Source organism: Equus przewalskii, chromosome 18 (assembly GCF_037783145.1).
Source record: "Equus przewalskii isolate Varuska chromosome 18, EquPr2, whole genome shotgun sequence".
NCBI classification, from domain to species: domain Eukaryota; kingdom Metazoa; phylum Chordata; class Mammalia; order Perissodactyla; family Equidae; genus Equus; species Equus przewalskii.
In genome coordinates this window covers 25,992,959-26,008,782 of record NC_091848.1, presented here as the reverse complement: position 1 = coordinate 26,008,782, position 15,824 = coordinate 25,992,959, and the positions used below count along the sequence as shown (strand labels likewise).

Here is a 15,824-nt window from a genome sequence, read left to right as displayed (position 1 = left end):
TCATGGCCATCATAGTCTCTTTGTCTGGAAACACCTTTGGCTGCAGGGATGACCTCAATGGAGAGTTACAAGGAGGACTAAGGCCCCTTCTACGAGGTGCTGCCAGCCCGTATCCAGAGGGGTCTCGGCAGAGCTCAATGGGCTTCATTCAGCTGGTGCCAACATTACCCTCCTTTCCCAAAGGCAAGACTGTGTAGGGCTTCATTGGTAGAAAGAAACATTTGCCTCAGCACCTTTGCTCCCTCAGGCCTCCATCCTCTCTGAGATTTCTCAAGAGGAAACCTGGGCCCACTCAACATCACTCCACTGAGCTCCCCCTGATCTTGTACTGGGTCATCAGGAGCTTTGCACAAAGAAGGAAAAATTAAGATTGTGTATGCATATTGATCCTAACTCTGAAGGAAGCAGTCACCTAGGACGTTTAGGACGGAGATCTAGGACCATCCTACTCAACCGAACTGTGCAGAACACTGGGCAAGCGGAAAGCCAGGCCACCTGAAGAATGTCCTGAATGACGGGATCCTTGGCAATGGGACCAACAAGCTCCAGAATGGCGACAGGTACTGTCTTGGAAGCCACTTGATTCTGAAATGAACGCAGGTTCAGCTTTGGGGTCACTGATCCCAAGACATTTACAGAAGTTTTTGCCTGTGTTTCAGCCCTGATCCCCAAGATTGAGGCTGTTGAGACATGGCACTATCAACAGGTGAAACTGGATCTCAGAGATTCACAAGTCAGAGACTGGCCCCTGCCTGCTCTGCTCTAGCGCATAGGACTTGCGGTGTTGCTTGAGAGACATGTGCCAAGTCTTCCTTAGAGCCACAGAGTGTAACAAACTTCGGTGAAATTGCACTTCCAATTTGGTAACCTCAGTAAGTCTAGTTTTGTTGTTTAATCTGACCCTACAACTCATCCCTTAACTGCTGTGACTGTGGTTTCTTACTGTAGCGTACCTCATCACAGTGGTCCTCTCAGCAACCTCTGAGGTTGGCAGAGAAGGTACTACTATCCTCATCTTAATAATGAGGAAAACCAGGCTTAAGAAGGTTTAGTGACTTGTCAAAGTCACACGGTTAAGCAGTCAGGAGAGAATCCAGACCCTCATTCCTCATGTTATTCTGATTCTGACCATGCCACAGAGGTGTTCTCACCTGCCCCCGCGCTTCTACCCCACTAGCAATAAAAAGAATGAAACAGGAAATCTTCAATACATCATGCTGTCCCTGGGCTAATGGGCTAGGAGTTGTGCCTCATTATGGCTTGGTCTTTGTGGGTTTCCTCCAGTGAGTTGAGAATGGAGATAAACTTAGTAGGATGATTATATTTCAGGTCAGAGACCAGCTCCTCTCATGAGAGTTTTTCCACAGATGGAAAAGATATGTTAAAATTGCCAAATAAATTAGGAAATACTTGGCAGAACTTGGAAGAGCCTCCAGACTGGCATTACATAACGTGCATATACATTATACATATGCACATTATATAAGGTGACATAGTACTTAATGTGCTGTATATATTATGTAAATTACATATTTGTGAGTAATCATGATAAATATAGAGACCCACTAATCACTTTTTTACACATACTCAGTGACAGATTAGGAAGTTACTTTGCCAGAGAGTCTTAAAACTTACTCTCTCCTGCTGCTTTGGTTCCAGCTCCTGCCAAAAATAATTGCATCAACTTTTCCCATCTCTAGCCCCCTCTCCTCTTGGCCAAAACCCTCAGTTACCTCCTATCCCAGCTAGGCTGTACCTTCTGTGGAACTACCACAATTGGGATCCATAAAAATAGAATCTTGGGGATAGGAAGGATCTAGACTCCCAGGTTCCTGCTGTCACAAGCCTAAACCTCAATACTTCCAGGGAGGTGGGTGCCTAATGCTAATGTTAGAATATGGAGGGGGGGAGGGGAGGAGGAAAAGGCTACAAACCCTCCAACCGTCCAAGGAAGGAAACTTCATGGTGTTCTTGGCCACCAGTTCCAGGATCCAACAATAATCAATCAGGAAGTTATTTCAAATGTCTACGTCCCCGCAACATATCTCAAACTATAATTTCCTAAAATGTGTTTCACAAAATGCAAGTATCCATAAAATGCTCCATGAAAAAAGAGTTCTGTGGTTGAGATCCCCTTCTAGGCAATATACAGAGAGGCCTGATTTGAAGAACTCATGGTAAAGAACCATAGAAGCCTTAATTTTTCTGTCAACAACTATAGATTAGAAACACAGCCTGAAGCCCATCATTTCTTCTTCTTTTTTTTTCTGAGGAAGGTTAGCCCTGAGCTAACATCCACCACCAATCCTACTCTCTTTTTGCTGAGGAAGACTGGCCCTGAGCTAACATCCATGCCCATCTTCCTCTATTTTATATGTGGTATGCCTGCCACAGCATGACTTGTCAAGCAGTGGACAGGTCCATGCCTGGGATACAAACTGCCGAAGTGGAGCGTGTGAACTTAACCACTACAGCACCAGGCTGGCCCCAACCATTTCTTCTTTTTGTCCTCAGTGGAGATGGAAACATGCAAGTAACCATCCCCTCCAATAATATTCCAAAAAAGTATTTTTATAGGACAAGGAGTTTCCATTCTTAAGATATTCTTTCTAATTTGCTTTATGTGATTGTTTAACTACTTGCATTGTTCCCCTCTACATCTCTTCAAGCAAGAATCAAAGATCTGGACTCCTTGTCCCCTGAGTGAGGAAGGGATTGGGGAAAAATTAAGGGGAAAACATGATAGCTGCCAGAGGTCAGACTTCATTTATGGAGCTCCAGAGAACAGAACCAGGTCAATTATTATTCAATTTAATGTCTGCTCTTAGAGCTGGCCTAATATAGAAAGAGCTGCCTTGTTGGGGAATGAACAGCCTTCTGCTCTTACAGGAAAAGCCCTGACCTGGTTTGGTGGGGAACGAGCAGTGTTTGATCTACCTTGTCCAAAAAACTGTCAAGACCGTTTTTCTAGGCACCAATGTGAAATCAATAGGTCTATTACTTCCTTTTGAACAGTATACCTGAGTGTCCCTTGTTTTCTGAAGAAATGAAAAAATGACTCCCAGAGAGATTTCTGAATCAGTGGGTACTGACCAGTGGGTACACATGGCAGGATTGACAAAACTCATTGGCACCCTCAAGGTCAGCTAGTGGTGGTGATCTCTCCTTGGTAGCTCTGAGAGTTAAAGGAATGAGTTACAGTGTTAAGACCAAAAGAGATTTTGCATTTCTATTGAGGTCCATATTAGCACTTTGGAATTCTTCTCCTAGTCACAAATACCAGACCTGCATCCGACTTGCAAAGACAATGAAAAAGAAACTATGCCACATCTCAAATATCAATCAAGTTTTAGATAAAATAAGAGAGCAAAATTGTGTAGAATTTTACATGGGGCCATTGTTTTAGCCCACTTTGATGGCCCACCATATTGGAGTGACTTCATATTGGAATGACTTCAACCTTCTACTATAAAGAGAAAACAGGAAAAGGAGATAGGAAAGGGAATTCCCATTTATTGCTTACTGGGTGCAAGGCACTGAGTCAAGGTCTTTTCATGTACTATCCCACTTAATCCTCAGAACAGCCTATGATATGGGTGTTGTGCTTATTTCACAGATAAAGGAATTAGTGCATAGAAAGGTGAAGTACCTTGTCCAAAATCAAACACATGGCAAGTGGTAGAGCTAGGACTTGACGTGGGTCTGCCTCACATCAAAATTTATGCTTTTTCTACCATATTTTAGTGCCTTTAACATTCTTATATAACTACTTCCAACCTTACTCTCATCCTGGGTAAGACCACACAGTATTGACAAATTGATCTCCTATCTGGTCAACCTCTGTATAGCCATCTAATCACGTTCCTACTGAAGAACTTCCAGGGCTTGTTCAAATTTAAACTCAACAGCCTCCATGGACAGCCGGAACCGAAAACCTCACCCTTGCAATCAAATTGGCAGCCATCCCCTAATCCTCAACCTTTCAAATTCTAGCTGAATGGGACTCTTTTCCCCAGGCCTACCTAGTGGATTTTCTATTCAACTCTATGAGTGGGAGAGCCACAAGCAGCCTTCTCAGACTTAAATGCCATGGTCAACAAGTGACTGGCCTGCTCAGGGAAGGAGGGCTAGGGTTGTTGCAGGGAGCCTCCAGCAAGAAGGCTCTGCATGTGATCCTCATTAGTGATAAGCGTGGGCTGGGCCATCTGTGTTCCACAGGAGAACAGAATGGCAGGCTGCCTTTCAGATGCCAAGAGATGCTATCTAATGGGAAGATCCAGAGAGCTCAAAAAGCAGAGAGGCATCTTTTCTCATGGGCATCTCTGTGGGAAGCCAGGGACACAGAAAACCAAGGGGTTTTGGAAATTAGCTGCTTACCTTGCTGGGCATTCCACCCTTGCCACCATTTCCTTCCTCATGTCCGTGGTGCAGGACTGCAAGCAGAGCCCTGCAGCCTCATCTGCTAACTAAACTCCCTTAAATAAAGTCCACAATGAACCTGTGTTATCCTGAAATCTGTGGATGCAATGGCAGGTGCATTATAGCAAGGCACTAGAGTGCAATTAAGCCTCCCAGTCTCCCACGGGTCAGGAAACACTGCAGATAGAAGAGACCATTTAATTAGATGCTCAAGGCAGATTCTAGAGAAATAATCAGAAAACATGGAGAGCTACTCTCAATGAGTCAAATTAGGAAAACACAATTTGGAAGCAAAGAGAATAACATCTAACCCAGGATCAAGCATGTAGTAGGTAGTAAGTAAATATTTGTTAAATGAATGAATAGCTAAAGTTGGTATCTGTCTTTCTACCCTGGAATGGGTAGGGGGAGGGGGGTAGAGGCGATGAAAGCTTTTTAACTAACAACTCAGGAACTCGAAACCACAGGATGTAGAGGGAGCTCATCGAGGCCTTTAACTACCCAGACATCTGTTGAGTGATGGATACAGCTAAATATGGATCATCAAAGGGCTTTCTAGGTCACATGGAGGGCAGCTTCATGATTCAGAAAATATGAAATTCAACTTGGACAGAAGGACAGAAATGTTTTCAATCTACTTCTTAAAGATAAGGTCGGGATTGACCAAGAATAAAAAGGCAGCACAGAAGTGGAGTTACAGCACAGTAAGAGACCAGCATAATAAGATACAGATTAATGAGATGAAAAGAGAGAGAAAATTGGATCTTTTAGAAGATTTATTTGAGCAAGGCCAGATGAGTGTGAACACTACAGTCGTCCAAAAATGGAAGAAAGGACTGAGAAATCCTTTGTTTAAAAAAGCTTAAAGTTGAGTTAATGGTAAAATGGAAATATCCAGGTATTGATAGAATTGTTGTTAAATAACAACTATCATTCATTGTTTAGTCCAAAGCCTATTATTTTGACCACTTTTAAACTTCACGAGAACCTTATGAAGTTGGCGCTGTATGGTTCCCGTTTGACAAATGAAGACAGAGCAAATCTCATGGCGGCAGATCCAGGATTCTGGTCTGTCAGTATCCGCCTTCAAAGCCCGTGTCCGTGCCTGCAATGCCTTCACTGAGTCCTCTGAGCTTCAAGCATGGTGACAGGGATTTTCTCCCCCCAAAGCAATACCCTGGGCATGACTTAATTCCTTCTCAAACTGGAAATCCATGTCCCCCTCCTCCCTCTTCCACCGAGCCGGAGTGGGAAACAGCATTCATTTGCCGGGGAGCAGATCTGGGCAGCAGAAAGTCCACATACACCTTACCCGCCTCCCTTATTGTTAGATTCTTTCTCCAAGGCACCAGCCATCTCCTAAGACACTACCCAGGGAACAGCCAGCCAACAATGAACACCTGGTGAAGGACTCAAGAGGTCAGGGGATTCACACAATATTAAAGATCATATTAAAAGATACACAGAGACCATATTAAAGATCAGGTTCAACTGAAGTGAGCTCAGGTAGTCAAACATCAGAATTTAGTAATTGATATCTAAAGGTGGAACAGAGAGTCGAAGTATCCTTTTAAAAAATCTGTTGAGTGAAACATAATTTGGGGTAAAAACACTGCTTCTAGAATGATGGGAAAAAATTGAACTTTTTCCTTTCCAAAAAAAAGAAAAATCCTTTTTCAAATGGAATCTTAGCAAGAATTACAAGGTGAGGGATAATAAAGTGGAAATTTATTTTTGCCTTTAGACAATATGAAAGGAGATGAATTTATAAACCCCACAATATACGTGGCAATCTAGAAGAAGATTCCAGAAAGTCTGCATTTTCTATTGAGGGATTAAACAACAGTACTTTCAAAGTAGCTAATGAACTTATTTTTTTTTTGAAGATTTTATTTTTTCCTTTTTCTCCCCAAAGCTCCCCGATACATAGTTGTATAGTCTTCGTTGTGGGTCCTTCTAGTTGTGGCATGTGGGACGCTGCCTCAGCGTGGTTTGCTGAGCAGTGCCATGTCCGCGCCCAAGATTCAAACCAACGAAACACTGGGCCGCCTGCAGCGGAGCGCGCAAACTTAACCACTCAGCCACAGGGCCAGCCCCAATGAACTTATTTTTTTATCTTTTTGTTTTTTTTAAGAAAACTGGTACCAGTTGGTTACCAGAAAATGGCATGATCTTTAAGAAAAGACAAATTTTCCTGGTAAATATTTCCTCTCTCCCTAATATCCTTGAAGTAAAAGGATTGAGAACTAGATCTTTTAACTCAGAGAAACAGAGGAGCATGGGGGGTGTCAATAATAGAGGATGTCATTGAACTACTGTTTGGGATTTGCTATCATCATACTCTGCTACCACTAGGCATTAAGGTAATGATAATAAACCCAAGAGGATTAAGCAACTCCCACCTCCAATCTTCTCCCTGTCAGCCTCCTGAAGCTCCCCCACCCTCCTCCAGGTTAAATATACTTCCTGGAATTAGAACGTCTGGGAATAATTTCTTTTTATTATGAAAATTGTCAAACATACAGAAGAGTAGAGCCATGAGTCTAATGAGAACCCATATACCCATCACTTTGATTCAACAATTATCATTTTGCCGTATTTGTTTCATCTTTTTTTCCCTTGAAATATTTTAAAGTAAATTATAGATGTCATGACATCTCACACCAAAATACTTAGGCATACATCATTATGGTGGATCCTTTCTTAAACGTTAAAGGTTGTGGGTATCATCCACTTGCTGGAGGAAGATTTTGGGGTGTTGTGCATATGAGGTCAGTCATTTCTCAACAGACTGAATCCACTTTTCACAAATAGAAGTTAATCAGGACATCACTCTAACACTTAAGAGGAGAAAGTTTTGGGTTGAACCCAGGGAAGGTCTTAGCTGTATTCAAAACATTCCTGATTGATCTGGAAAGAGGAAGGTAAACAGCACATTAACGAAATTCTCAAAAGACAGAAAATGGGGAAGTATTATAAGCACTAATGATGCCAGAGAGAAAGTGCAAAGCACTTGGAGGAGTCAGAAATTTACCTGAACAATGCATGTTTTATTTTTGAAATAAAAATGTTTAACGCATTAGTAGTTACAGAAAGGCTGGACATGGTATTATTTTGGACAGGTAAAACATCGTCTCCGCAGATTCATTTGATCGTACAAAAACCAGTTACAATTACCGCCCCCACAATGTGACGACTGTGAAGCCAACTGAGGGAGAGGGGCAGGCTGCTGAGATGTACAGACAGATCCTCCTGCTCCACTGGGGCTCAACTGAACTGGAAGTATGTCAACCCCCGAGAGAATGTCTGGGGAGCCTGGTTGAGACGTGTTGGCTCACTTATGCAGGCTGAGGTATCATTTGCAACAGGCAAAGTGCAAGAGAAGCAGGTATCATTCCCTTGCTCAGCTGCTGGGGTCAGGGCGGGCTGACTGCAGATGTTCTGGACAAGATGGTGGACAAGGTGGTTGGTTAGTGTGCTTGCCAAAGTCTGCTGGCTCAGTGATTCTGCCAAACAAAAGGGAAGCAGGTAAAATGAGTGGCAGAAGTTTCCAGAATATTGAGCCTGTCTCAGTCAATAAATGAAATGAATTTCCTATTCAAGAACAGCCTAGGTGGTGGCAACAACTGGAAACCAAGGCCTGATGCTCAAGCAAGGCCTAATTCCCAGCCTGTAGCTGATGGACCTAACTGAGCACACATCTGGCTTCCCACACGTCAGGAGGGCAAGCTCTCTTATCCATGCCACCGGTGCATATCTGCATACCTGTGACTCGCTAACCCCTTCCCCCACACCATGGGGCTGATAAGACCAAGCATCACCTTTTCCTGTCCTGACATTGCTGCTGTGAGGAATGGAAGGCTATGTCAACTGACATGGAAATGAAAATTGTCTTCATCATCCTCAGAGTGGGAACATGTTTTCTTCCCAGAGCGCCCCCTCTTTGGAAGAACACAGTCTCTTCTGAGCTCCCTCCTCCAGCCTAACCCCTGGCCCTGAAGCCCAGGATCCGCTGACAGGCGTGAAAACATATGAGCTCACTGCAGCTTATGTAAGAGCTCTTGGCAGGCCTTCCCGGGAGCACACTTGTGTCTGCCTTGTCTAGGCAATGTGATTTGCCTTTTCTCTATCTCCTCGGAACTCTTGATGAGTCCTTTGTCACAGGGAGGAGGAAGCACGGTGTTCCCTCCTATTTCCAGTGATTAAAATCACACAGTTTCCTGAGGGGGGAAATAAGTATTCAAAAGACAACCTTCACTTCATATGCTAAGTCCCCTTCATGGTGGCACTGCCCCTTTGCCCGGTTCTTTTCCTTGATGAGGCCACAGTACTTTGTTCTCCAAGGCAGGTCAGGTGCCTTGGATCCTGCCTCCCATTGACTTGGTGAGAACTCCCACTCTTTCCTAGACTCCTTTATCTTGAGGGAGGACAGAAATTTTGGGGAACTGCACTCGAGAAATTTGAAGAGAAGTGAGGAGACAGAGAAAGCAAGGGAAGGCCATGAGCCGATCTTCAAATTCAGGGGCTGTTTTACATGGCTCCCAAGAGGACAAGGGAAGATTTTAGGTCAGGATTTGGTTCTCCTCCTGCTGTTGAGGAAAGGAAAGGGAGTGGGAGGACCTGGGAGGCCCTTTGCAGGGATGTGCTCCACACTGCTGCCTCAGTTACTCCAAGCCTGGGCAGCTCGAGGCAGTCCCAGAGAAGACAGGGGATCTCAGCCTGTGCCTGTTTGTGTTCTCCTTCCTGAACATGACAGGCCACCACCCAAGGGCTCCTCCTACCCACAGAGCATCAGCTCCAGAAATGCGCTCTTCTCCCTCTGCGCAGCATTGCACTGCTTCTCTCGTGGGGCCAACTCTACTTCCCACGTTATAATTCCCATATTATATCTCAGTTTGCCCCCATGTGAAATCGGGCTGGAAAGAACAATTAATACCTTTGTTCATTTACTCATCAATAAATATTTTGTTATTAAATGACGTCTATTTGCCAGGCACCACACCCTAACCTCTCATCATGGCTCAATGCGGGTCTCTTACTTTTCCTCCATCTTTTCCCATCACATTCTGCTTTTCTCAACCTCCACTCACACCCTCTGCCTGCTTCTGCCACTTTTTCTTCTTTCTTTTATCCTCATGATGTTTCTCTTCATTCTCCACCCCCCCCCCATGATTCTATTTTTAGAGTGTTCATACATAAAATCAGAGGATCAGAGGAATCTGAGGGGGTATCTTCTTAAGGGGATACACCTTGTTATCTCCAGGCAAGTCTGTGCTTAAAAGGCCCAGGAAAGATCAGAGGACATAGTCCAGAGCCCAGTTTCAGGATATATTTCAGAATCTCACAACTGCTCCCATCAAGATATCGTCCTCAATGTCTAATTTAAATTCCTCTGTTCAATACTACGCTCCTTTTTCTCCTTACCTTTTGGGTCACATCTCAGGCATAAAGCACCTTTGTGGGTACAGAACTGTTGGGAGGTTTAACCCAAAACAACAAGGGTGAACATCCAGACCATAAGGGTATTAGTTTCAGTGTAAAAACAACCGAATCAGGAACAAAGAAGGGACTAGAGGCCATGGCATTAAGAGGGTTTGGCTTCTGTAAGATCAATGAAAACAAAACAAACAAATCAAAACCCACAAGCATAACCCCATGGGAGTCACAATTTCTAATAGATTATCTCAAGGAACATGAAAATTCCATTGGGAGGGAGTTCTGGAATCATAGACCCTCTTGTCAGAAAGGCCCTTCTTTAGATGTTTCATGACTAGTTGGCAGCCAGCGTAGCATAACGTCTGTGCTCTGCTGGGTGTAGTTGAATAACGAATGGTGGCCATTCAGCATTGGTTCCTATGTCACCATATGCAGAATTCCTCTGCAAAGCCATTTTCCAGGCCCCTGCGTAGAGGGAAAGTCAGGTCTACATGTGGACAGGGCCTGATGCTCCAGATGTTGCCCCTTTTGATTTGTGAGAATCTGCCAAGGTAGCCTACAGTCTTGATAGAGGCAGTGTGGTCTAGTGGGTAGGTTGCCTGACAAGGAGGCAGATTTCAAAACCTGCAGCATTTTCTTTCTGTATTTCTTTCTTCTCCAGATGGAAAGAAGCAAGAGACCCAACTAAAGAGAATAGGGTCCTACAGAAAGTTGCTGACCCAGTTTCTAGCACAGCTACCCTCTTCCATAGAACGAGAAGTAACCATTTGTGCCTCTCTGTATCATCATCCTCAATGCTCGGTAGATATCTTAGAGAAAGTGTTATTGTAAACAAGTAATCATAATTCCAAGAAGCCACCTTTTAAGGGGGTTCTGATGGATGCTTTTTTCTCTCTGCAGAAAACAAGTGAGACCTTTCTATCTTGGAAAAGTCTGGCAAATGTTCCAGAGAAGCTGCTGTGGAAGGGAACTGTTCCATGTCCCATGATGGTGTGAGGGATGAAACCCTGCCTGGGAGACAAGGGCAACACACGGAGTGGCCTACAGTCCTGTCTCAGCTACGCGGCCTTGGACATGGCCTTCAGCCTTCTGGGGCCACTCTTTCTCCATCTATCAAACAAGGGGGCTCCAAAGACTTTCACTCTTCAACAATCTTGCCTTCACCTGGGATAGATGCTATGGCCATAGGAGAGAGGGCAAGGTCCTTGTTCTTGTGGATCTTCCACCAGGCCCAAGCCTTGCCCCAGCACTGCTGACCCTGGAGGGCTACTCCCAGCCCCTCAGCCAAGAATCTACCTTCCTTCCCTCTTGAGGATTGATCAGGCTCAGAAATCATCTGATGTGGGGGGCCAACATGAAAAAAACACTACAAGGAAACTCTTGGATAAGCCTTCCACCTACACACACACATATACACACACACACATACTCAATCCATGAAGTGCGAGCATTTTCCCTTCTGTGTATCAAACCCACTTTACCCTTTCTCACTGCCAGCGTGTTAGGAGAGAATTCAGTTCTACCTATGGAAAAGCACTGCTTCCTCTTAGGGAACTTAGCTAAACCTCAGGGTTCGGGGGTGAGGCTAAAGGTCCTAACACACTTCAACTGTGGCCCATTAATGCAGATCACCAGCCGAGACTGAGGCAGGAACTAGTTAGCACAGTGCCAGGGTCTAGATCCTTCCCCTGCTCCTCCACCCCCACTGCCTCCCCGCCTCTAGATCTGTTGTTCTTTAATGGGGGCTGCCTGCTCAAGCCTGCCTGTCTGCCTGCACAGAGTGCTGTGGATTTGTTCTGTAATGTACCGTGTGTATGTATGTCCTGATTCTGGTTTACTGCAAATAAAAATGACAGCAAATGGCTGACTTCTGACCTCCTAATGGTTTCTTTTCACGCCATTGCTTGAGAAATCCAGATTGTCTGATCAGCCACAGAGTGCTGGAGATGTGCGTGCTCCTCTAGACTATTCCGTAGCCTTGCCACAGTTGCCCACTGCCAGGGAGCTTCCACTGATACGCCAGGACTGGGACGAATTGAAACTCTCTGTTGCCACTTTCCTGGTATTGAAGGAGGGGGAGAGGAAGCCAAAACTCCTATTACATAAGCCCCTGCTAAACATTTTATATATATCATCTCATTGACATCTGAAAACTCCCCTATGAAGTGGTTAGCATTTTATAGATGAGGAAACAAAGGCTCAGAAATGATAATTAACTTGCTCAACAAGTAACCTAAGTAAGTCAGTTCTGTCTCTCTCATACCTCAACAATCATACCCTCTCCTCTCAACTAATGTTCCTCCAAGTGTGGCCAGTGGACTGCTTACATCAGAAACACCTGAGGTCCAGATTTCTGGGTCCCACTCAGACCTCCTGAATCATGATCTCTGAGAGTGAGACCCTAAAATTTACTATTTTGTAATCCGGGACTGTAGATAGATCCTTGCGCCCGTGAAAGTTTGAGAACCCCTACACCACACCCTGCTGGCAGGCAGGACCACTCCAGGAGGACAGGGACAAGCCAAGGCTTTAGAATAACTCAGAAACGGAAACCTATAGACAAGCATCCTTATAGACTATTGACATCTGAAAACTCATCTCTTCAGAAGAGATCTGGAGAAGAAGCAGGTCTGGCATAAAAGTGCAAATGGACTTCACATCAGAGATGGTTGGCCCTTCTCCCCAGAATTTAGACCCCAAGAATAAGTCCATCAGATGGTCTCCAGGCTGAGGTTGTCCTGAACCAAGGGTTCAAGGTCACACCTGGGTAGGGCTAGGCAAGGGAGCAGGGGCTCAACACAACAGGCTTGGGGCCCGGGGCCTGTAATGGGGCTGAGCCTCCGAGGAAGACGTGATGAATGCCTTCTTTGCAGCTGCTTGCGGGCTCCCGCTGCTTTTTCAACCCCCACCTCCCTGCCCAGCCTGGCCTGACTGGCCAGTCTCCAGGCTTTGAAGAGCCACTGCTGTTGTAGCTCCAGGCTCTTCCTGCCACAACTGACCAACAAGGTTCTAAAAGCCTTGGAACTCACGCCCTGAATCCTCAGTCTTCTCCATGTTCCTGCTGTCATCCTCAGGGCCGGGCAAGGACTCAGGCCTCAGGGAACCTAACCCAAATGTTACTCACTCCTACCCATTCCCTCCCTCTTCCACCTAGATCTACTGAGTTCTATTTTGTGCCTCAGAGTCTAGGTGGAGGTTTCTGAAATGATGGCTGGGATGTTTGAGCTGGGGCACTGTGAGACGGATGCATAATTGCTACTCGGGGGCAGAACAAAATACTGGAAATAGCTCAGCTGCCCGCTCAACTGGGGAGACCCAACCATCCTCTCACCCTCCCAGCTGCAACTCTGTGTGAAAAATATTTTCCTCAAGAAAATGGCTTTTCTGGAGTCAAGAAATCAAGAAAACAACTCCTGTGCAGAATTTGATATAATGAAATCAGCAAAACATTTGAATTATGAATCTGGAAAGTAGTTTATGATCTAGAACTCTAATGGTGAAAATTTTCTTGAATCTCTGTAGCTAACAAAAGAATTGTGTAAACAAGGAAAATGCTGGTCCATTCAAGAACAAAGGCCTTTGGCAGTTGTGTTTGCATTTTAAACAGCAGCAAAGAATAACCCATTTGCTGTGGCATTTACAAGATTTTCGAACACATATGACCGTGTTCTTACTCCTTCCCCCACTTAACAGGTTACAGTGTGCCTTTAAAAGTAACAAAACTGCCTTTGTTTTTCAATGTCTTTCCCTCCCACTTTCCATTAAATGAGACTATCAATTATTACAGAAATATTTCTCAACCTAAAGTCCTAAAGCCATTCACAGAGGGAGCAGACAAGTCAAGGGCAGCAAAAATGGCTATGCAAGTAGATTAGAAAGAAAGATCAGAGAGAATGCGAGATAATGGTGGTCTCAGAACTGAAGGGATAACAGAGAGCAAGCACTTGGCCCAACCTCTCAGCCCAGAGCAAGACTCCCCAGTACAGCAGCTGTGCCACGGGCAGCCCCCTCTGCTTGAAGACTTCTGTGGATGGGCAGACCACTACCCTCCCAGGATGCCCATTTGGGAGCAGTTCTCTGAGCCTTAAATAGGTTCCCATTGCACCCACATCTGCCTCCCATTACCTCCCATCACTGGGCCCTGGCTTGGCCGCTAGCAACACAAAATCCATCTCACCTTTCTCCTGCAGAACAGCTTTCAGATAGCTGGAAACAGCCACCTCATCCTAGCTAAGTCTTTATTTTTTTTTTCCCTCCAGACTAAACATCCTCTAAATCCTTAAATCAGCCCTTATATGTCATGACTCTCAGACCCTAAGCTATTCTTGCAACTTTCTCTGGAACAACAACAACCACCAAGGCCCCTCTTAAAATGCGATTCTCAGAACTGAGTACAGCACAGCGCCCCAGACACGGGTGGGCAAGCGCACAGCCACATCCCTCCTGCTGGATGCCACTCTAGCTTTCCCTGGCAACTGGATCACCCTGCTAATTCGGCCTTCTCTCACAGCCAATATCTCCCAGCCTCTAAAGAATGCTAATACCTACCATTGGTATGGTGCTTTGCAGATTACAAAGTCCTCTCAGAAACGTGGTCTCATTTACTCCTCACAACAACCCAGTGAGGTTGATTAAAGATGAGGAAGCTAAGGTTTTTCCAAGGCCACATAGCCAGGCCTCAAGCCCTGAGCCTGTGATTCCAAATCCATGCTCCTCCAAACACACCTGTGTTGTCTTTTCATTTGAACTTGTTAAGGCCAAAAAGGCTCCCTGGCTTCATTTGTTAGTGTTTATTCCAAATCTTTTTTTTTTTCTGTTCCATTTTGTCTTGTTAATTTCTGCCCATCCTTTAACCTGTCTAGATCTTTTTGACTCCTATTTTAGCCGCCTCTTCCATTAAAGGGAAGACACTGGCTCAGAGACAGAAGGCAACAGGCAATGTGGTGTGGGAAATGCATGTTGAATAGGGGGATCAGGAGATGGGTTCCAGGCCCCATCCACCTTGGCTGACTGTGTTACCCTAGGCAAGACCCTTAGCCTCTCAGAGCCTCATTTTCTGAGGAGGGGGCATCTGTGTAGATTGCCCAGCCAATTCCCAAGACCTTTCCCAGTTTTATGAATCGAATAGGAAGAAAAGACCTTATCATTAATCAGATGGTTCCTCTTCTCTTTTAATCTAATGAGATATTGAACATGAGACTTCACTCAAAATATTTCACACGACTTTCTTTTGCTAAAATAAAGAAAAGCAAATATGGCCATGGCAATAAGCAACATTTATTTCATCTGATTGCCAGCCCTGGTTTTGGGGGGAGGAGGGGCAGAAAGGATTATAATGGCTATCTCTCAAGATGTAGGACCCAAAGACTAAGGAATCCTCAAGGGGGCTGAACAGGAACCTCTGCAGCTGTCACCTGACACTCTCTCCACATTACCAGGGGACCAAAGACCCCACAATAAAGATCCCCCTCTACAGTGGCCACTTAAATGATGTGGGAAGGGAGAGAAACTCCTACTTATTAAGCATCTCTGTGTGCCTTCCTAGGAAAGTCACATGATAAATGTTCTTGGATCATTGCACTAAGATAAGAAAAATCATCCCATCTTTTTATTCTTCTAGAGTGGAGCTATTCAATAGAAATATAATGTGAGCCACGTTTGTAAGCTTAAATTTTCTAGTAACCACATAAGAAGAGTAAAAAGGAACAAGTGAAATTAACTTTAACAAAATATGTTATTTAACTCAACATATCCCAAATATTATCATTTCAACAAGTAATCCATATAAAAACTATTAATGAGATACTTAACATTTTTCTTTGTACTAAGCCTTCAAAATCCAGTATTTGTTTTACAGTAACAACACTAGCCTGGGGTCAGCGGCTCCTGTACTGGACCAAGAAGCTCCTTCGTGGTGCTTCCCCTTCTTAGCACTTCTCAAACTACATTGCAACGGCCTGTTTCACTGT

General features: G+C 44.6%; 1 protein-coding gene and 2 long non-coding RNA genes across 4 annotated transcripts in view; 2 read left to right on the top strand and 1 right to left on the bottom strand.

Annotated features, from left to right (window-relative positions):
* DGKG (diacylglycerol kinase gamma) overlaps positions 1-11,722 on the top strand; it is a 236,133-nt gene extending 224,411 nt beyond the window's left edge. For both annotated transcript variants that reach the window (XM_070582487.1, XM_070582490.1), the window contains one exon: positions 10,756-11,722. In XM_070582487.1, coding sequence (XP_070438588.1) covers positions 10,756-10,851 — 96 coding nt within the window. In that variant the 3' untranslated portion in view covers positions 10,852-11,722. The remainder of the gene's footprint in view (positions 1-10,755) is intronic.
* The window catches only part of LOC139077010 (uncharacterized), a 33,332-nt gene that overhangs the window by 1,547 nt on the left and 15,961 nt on the right, over positions 1-15,824 (bottom strand). The gene's annotated exons all lie outside the window — the stretch shown is intronic.
* On the top strand, positions 155-7,701 carry LOC139077009 (uncharacterized). Its single transcript, XR_011529122.1, has 3 exons — positions 155-560; positions 660-872; positions 7,542-7,701. It is a non-coding gene; the product is annotated as an uncharacterized lncRNA (long non-coding RNA).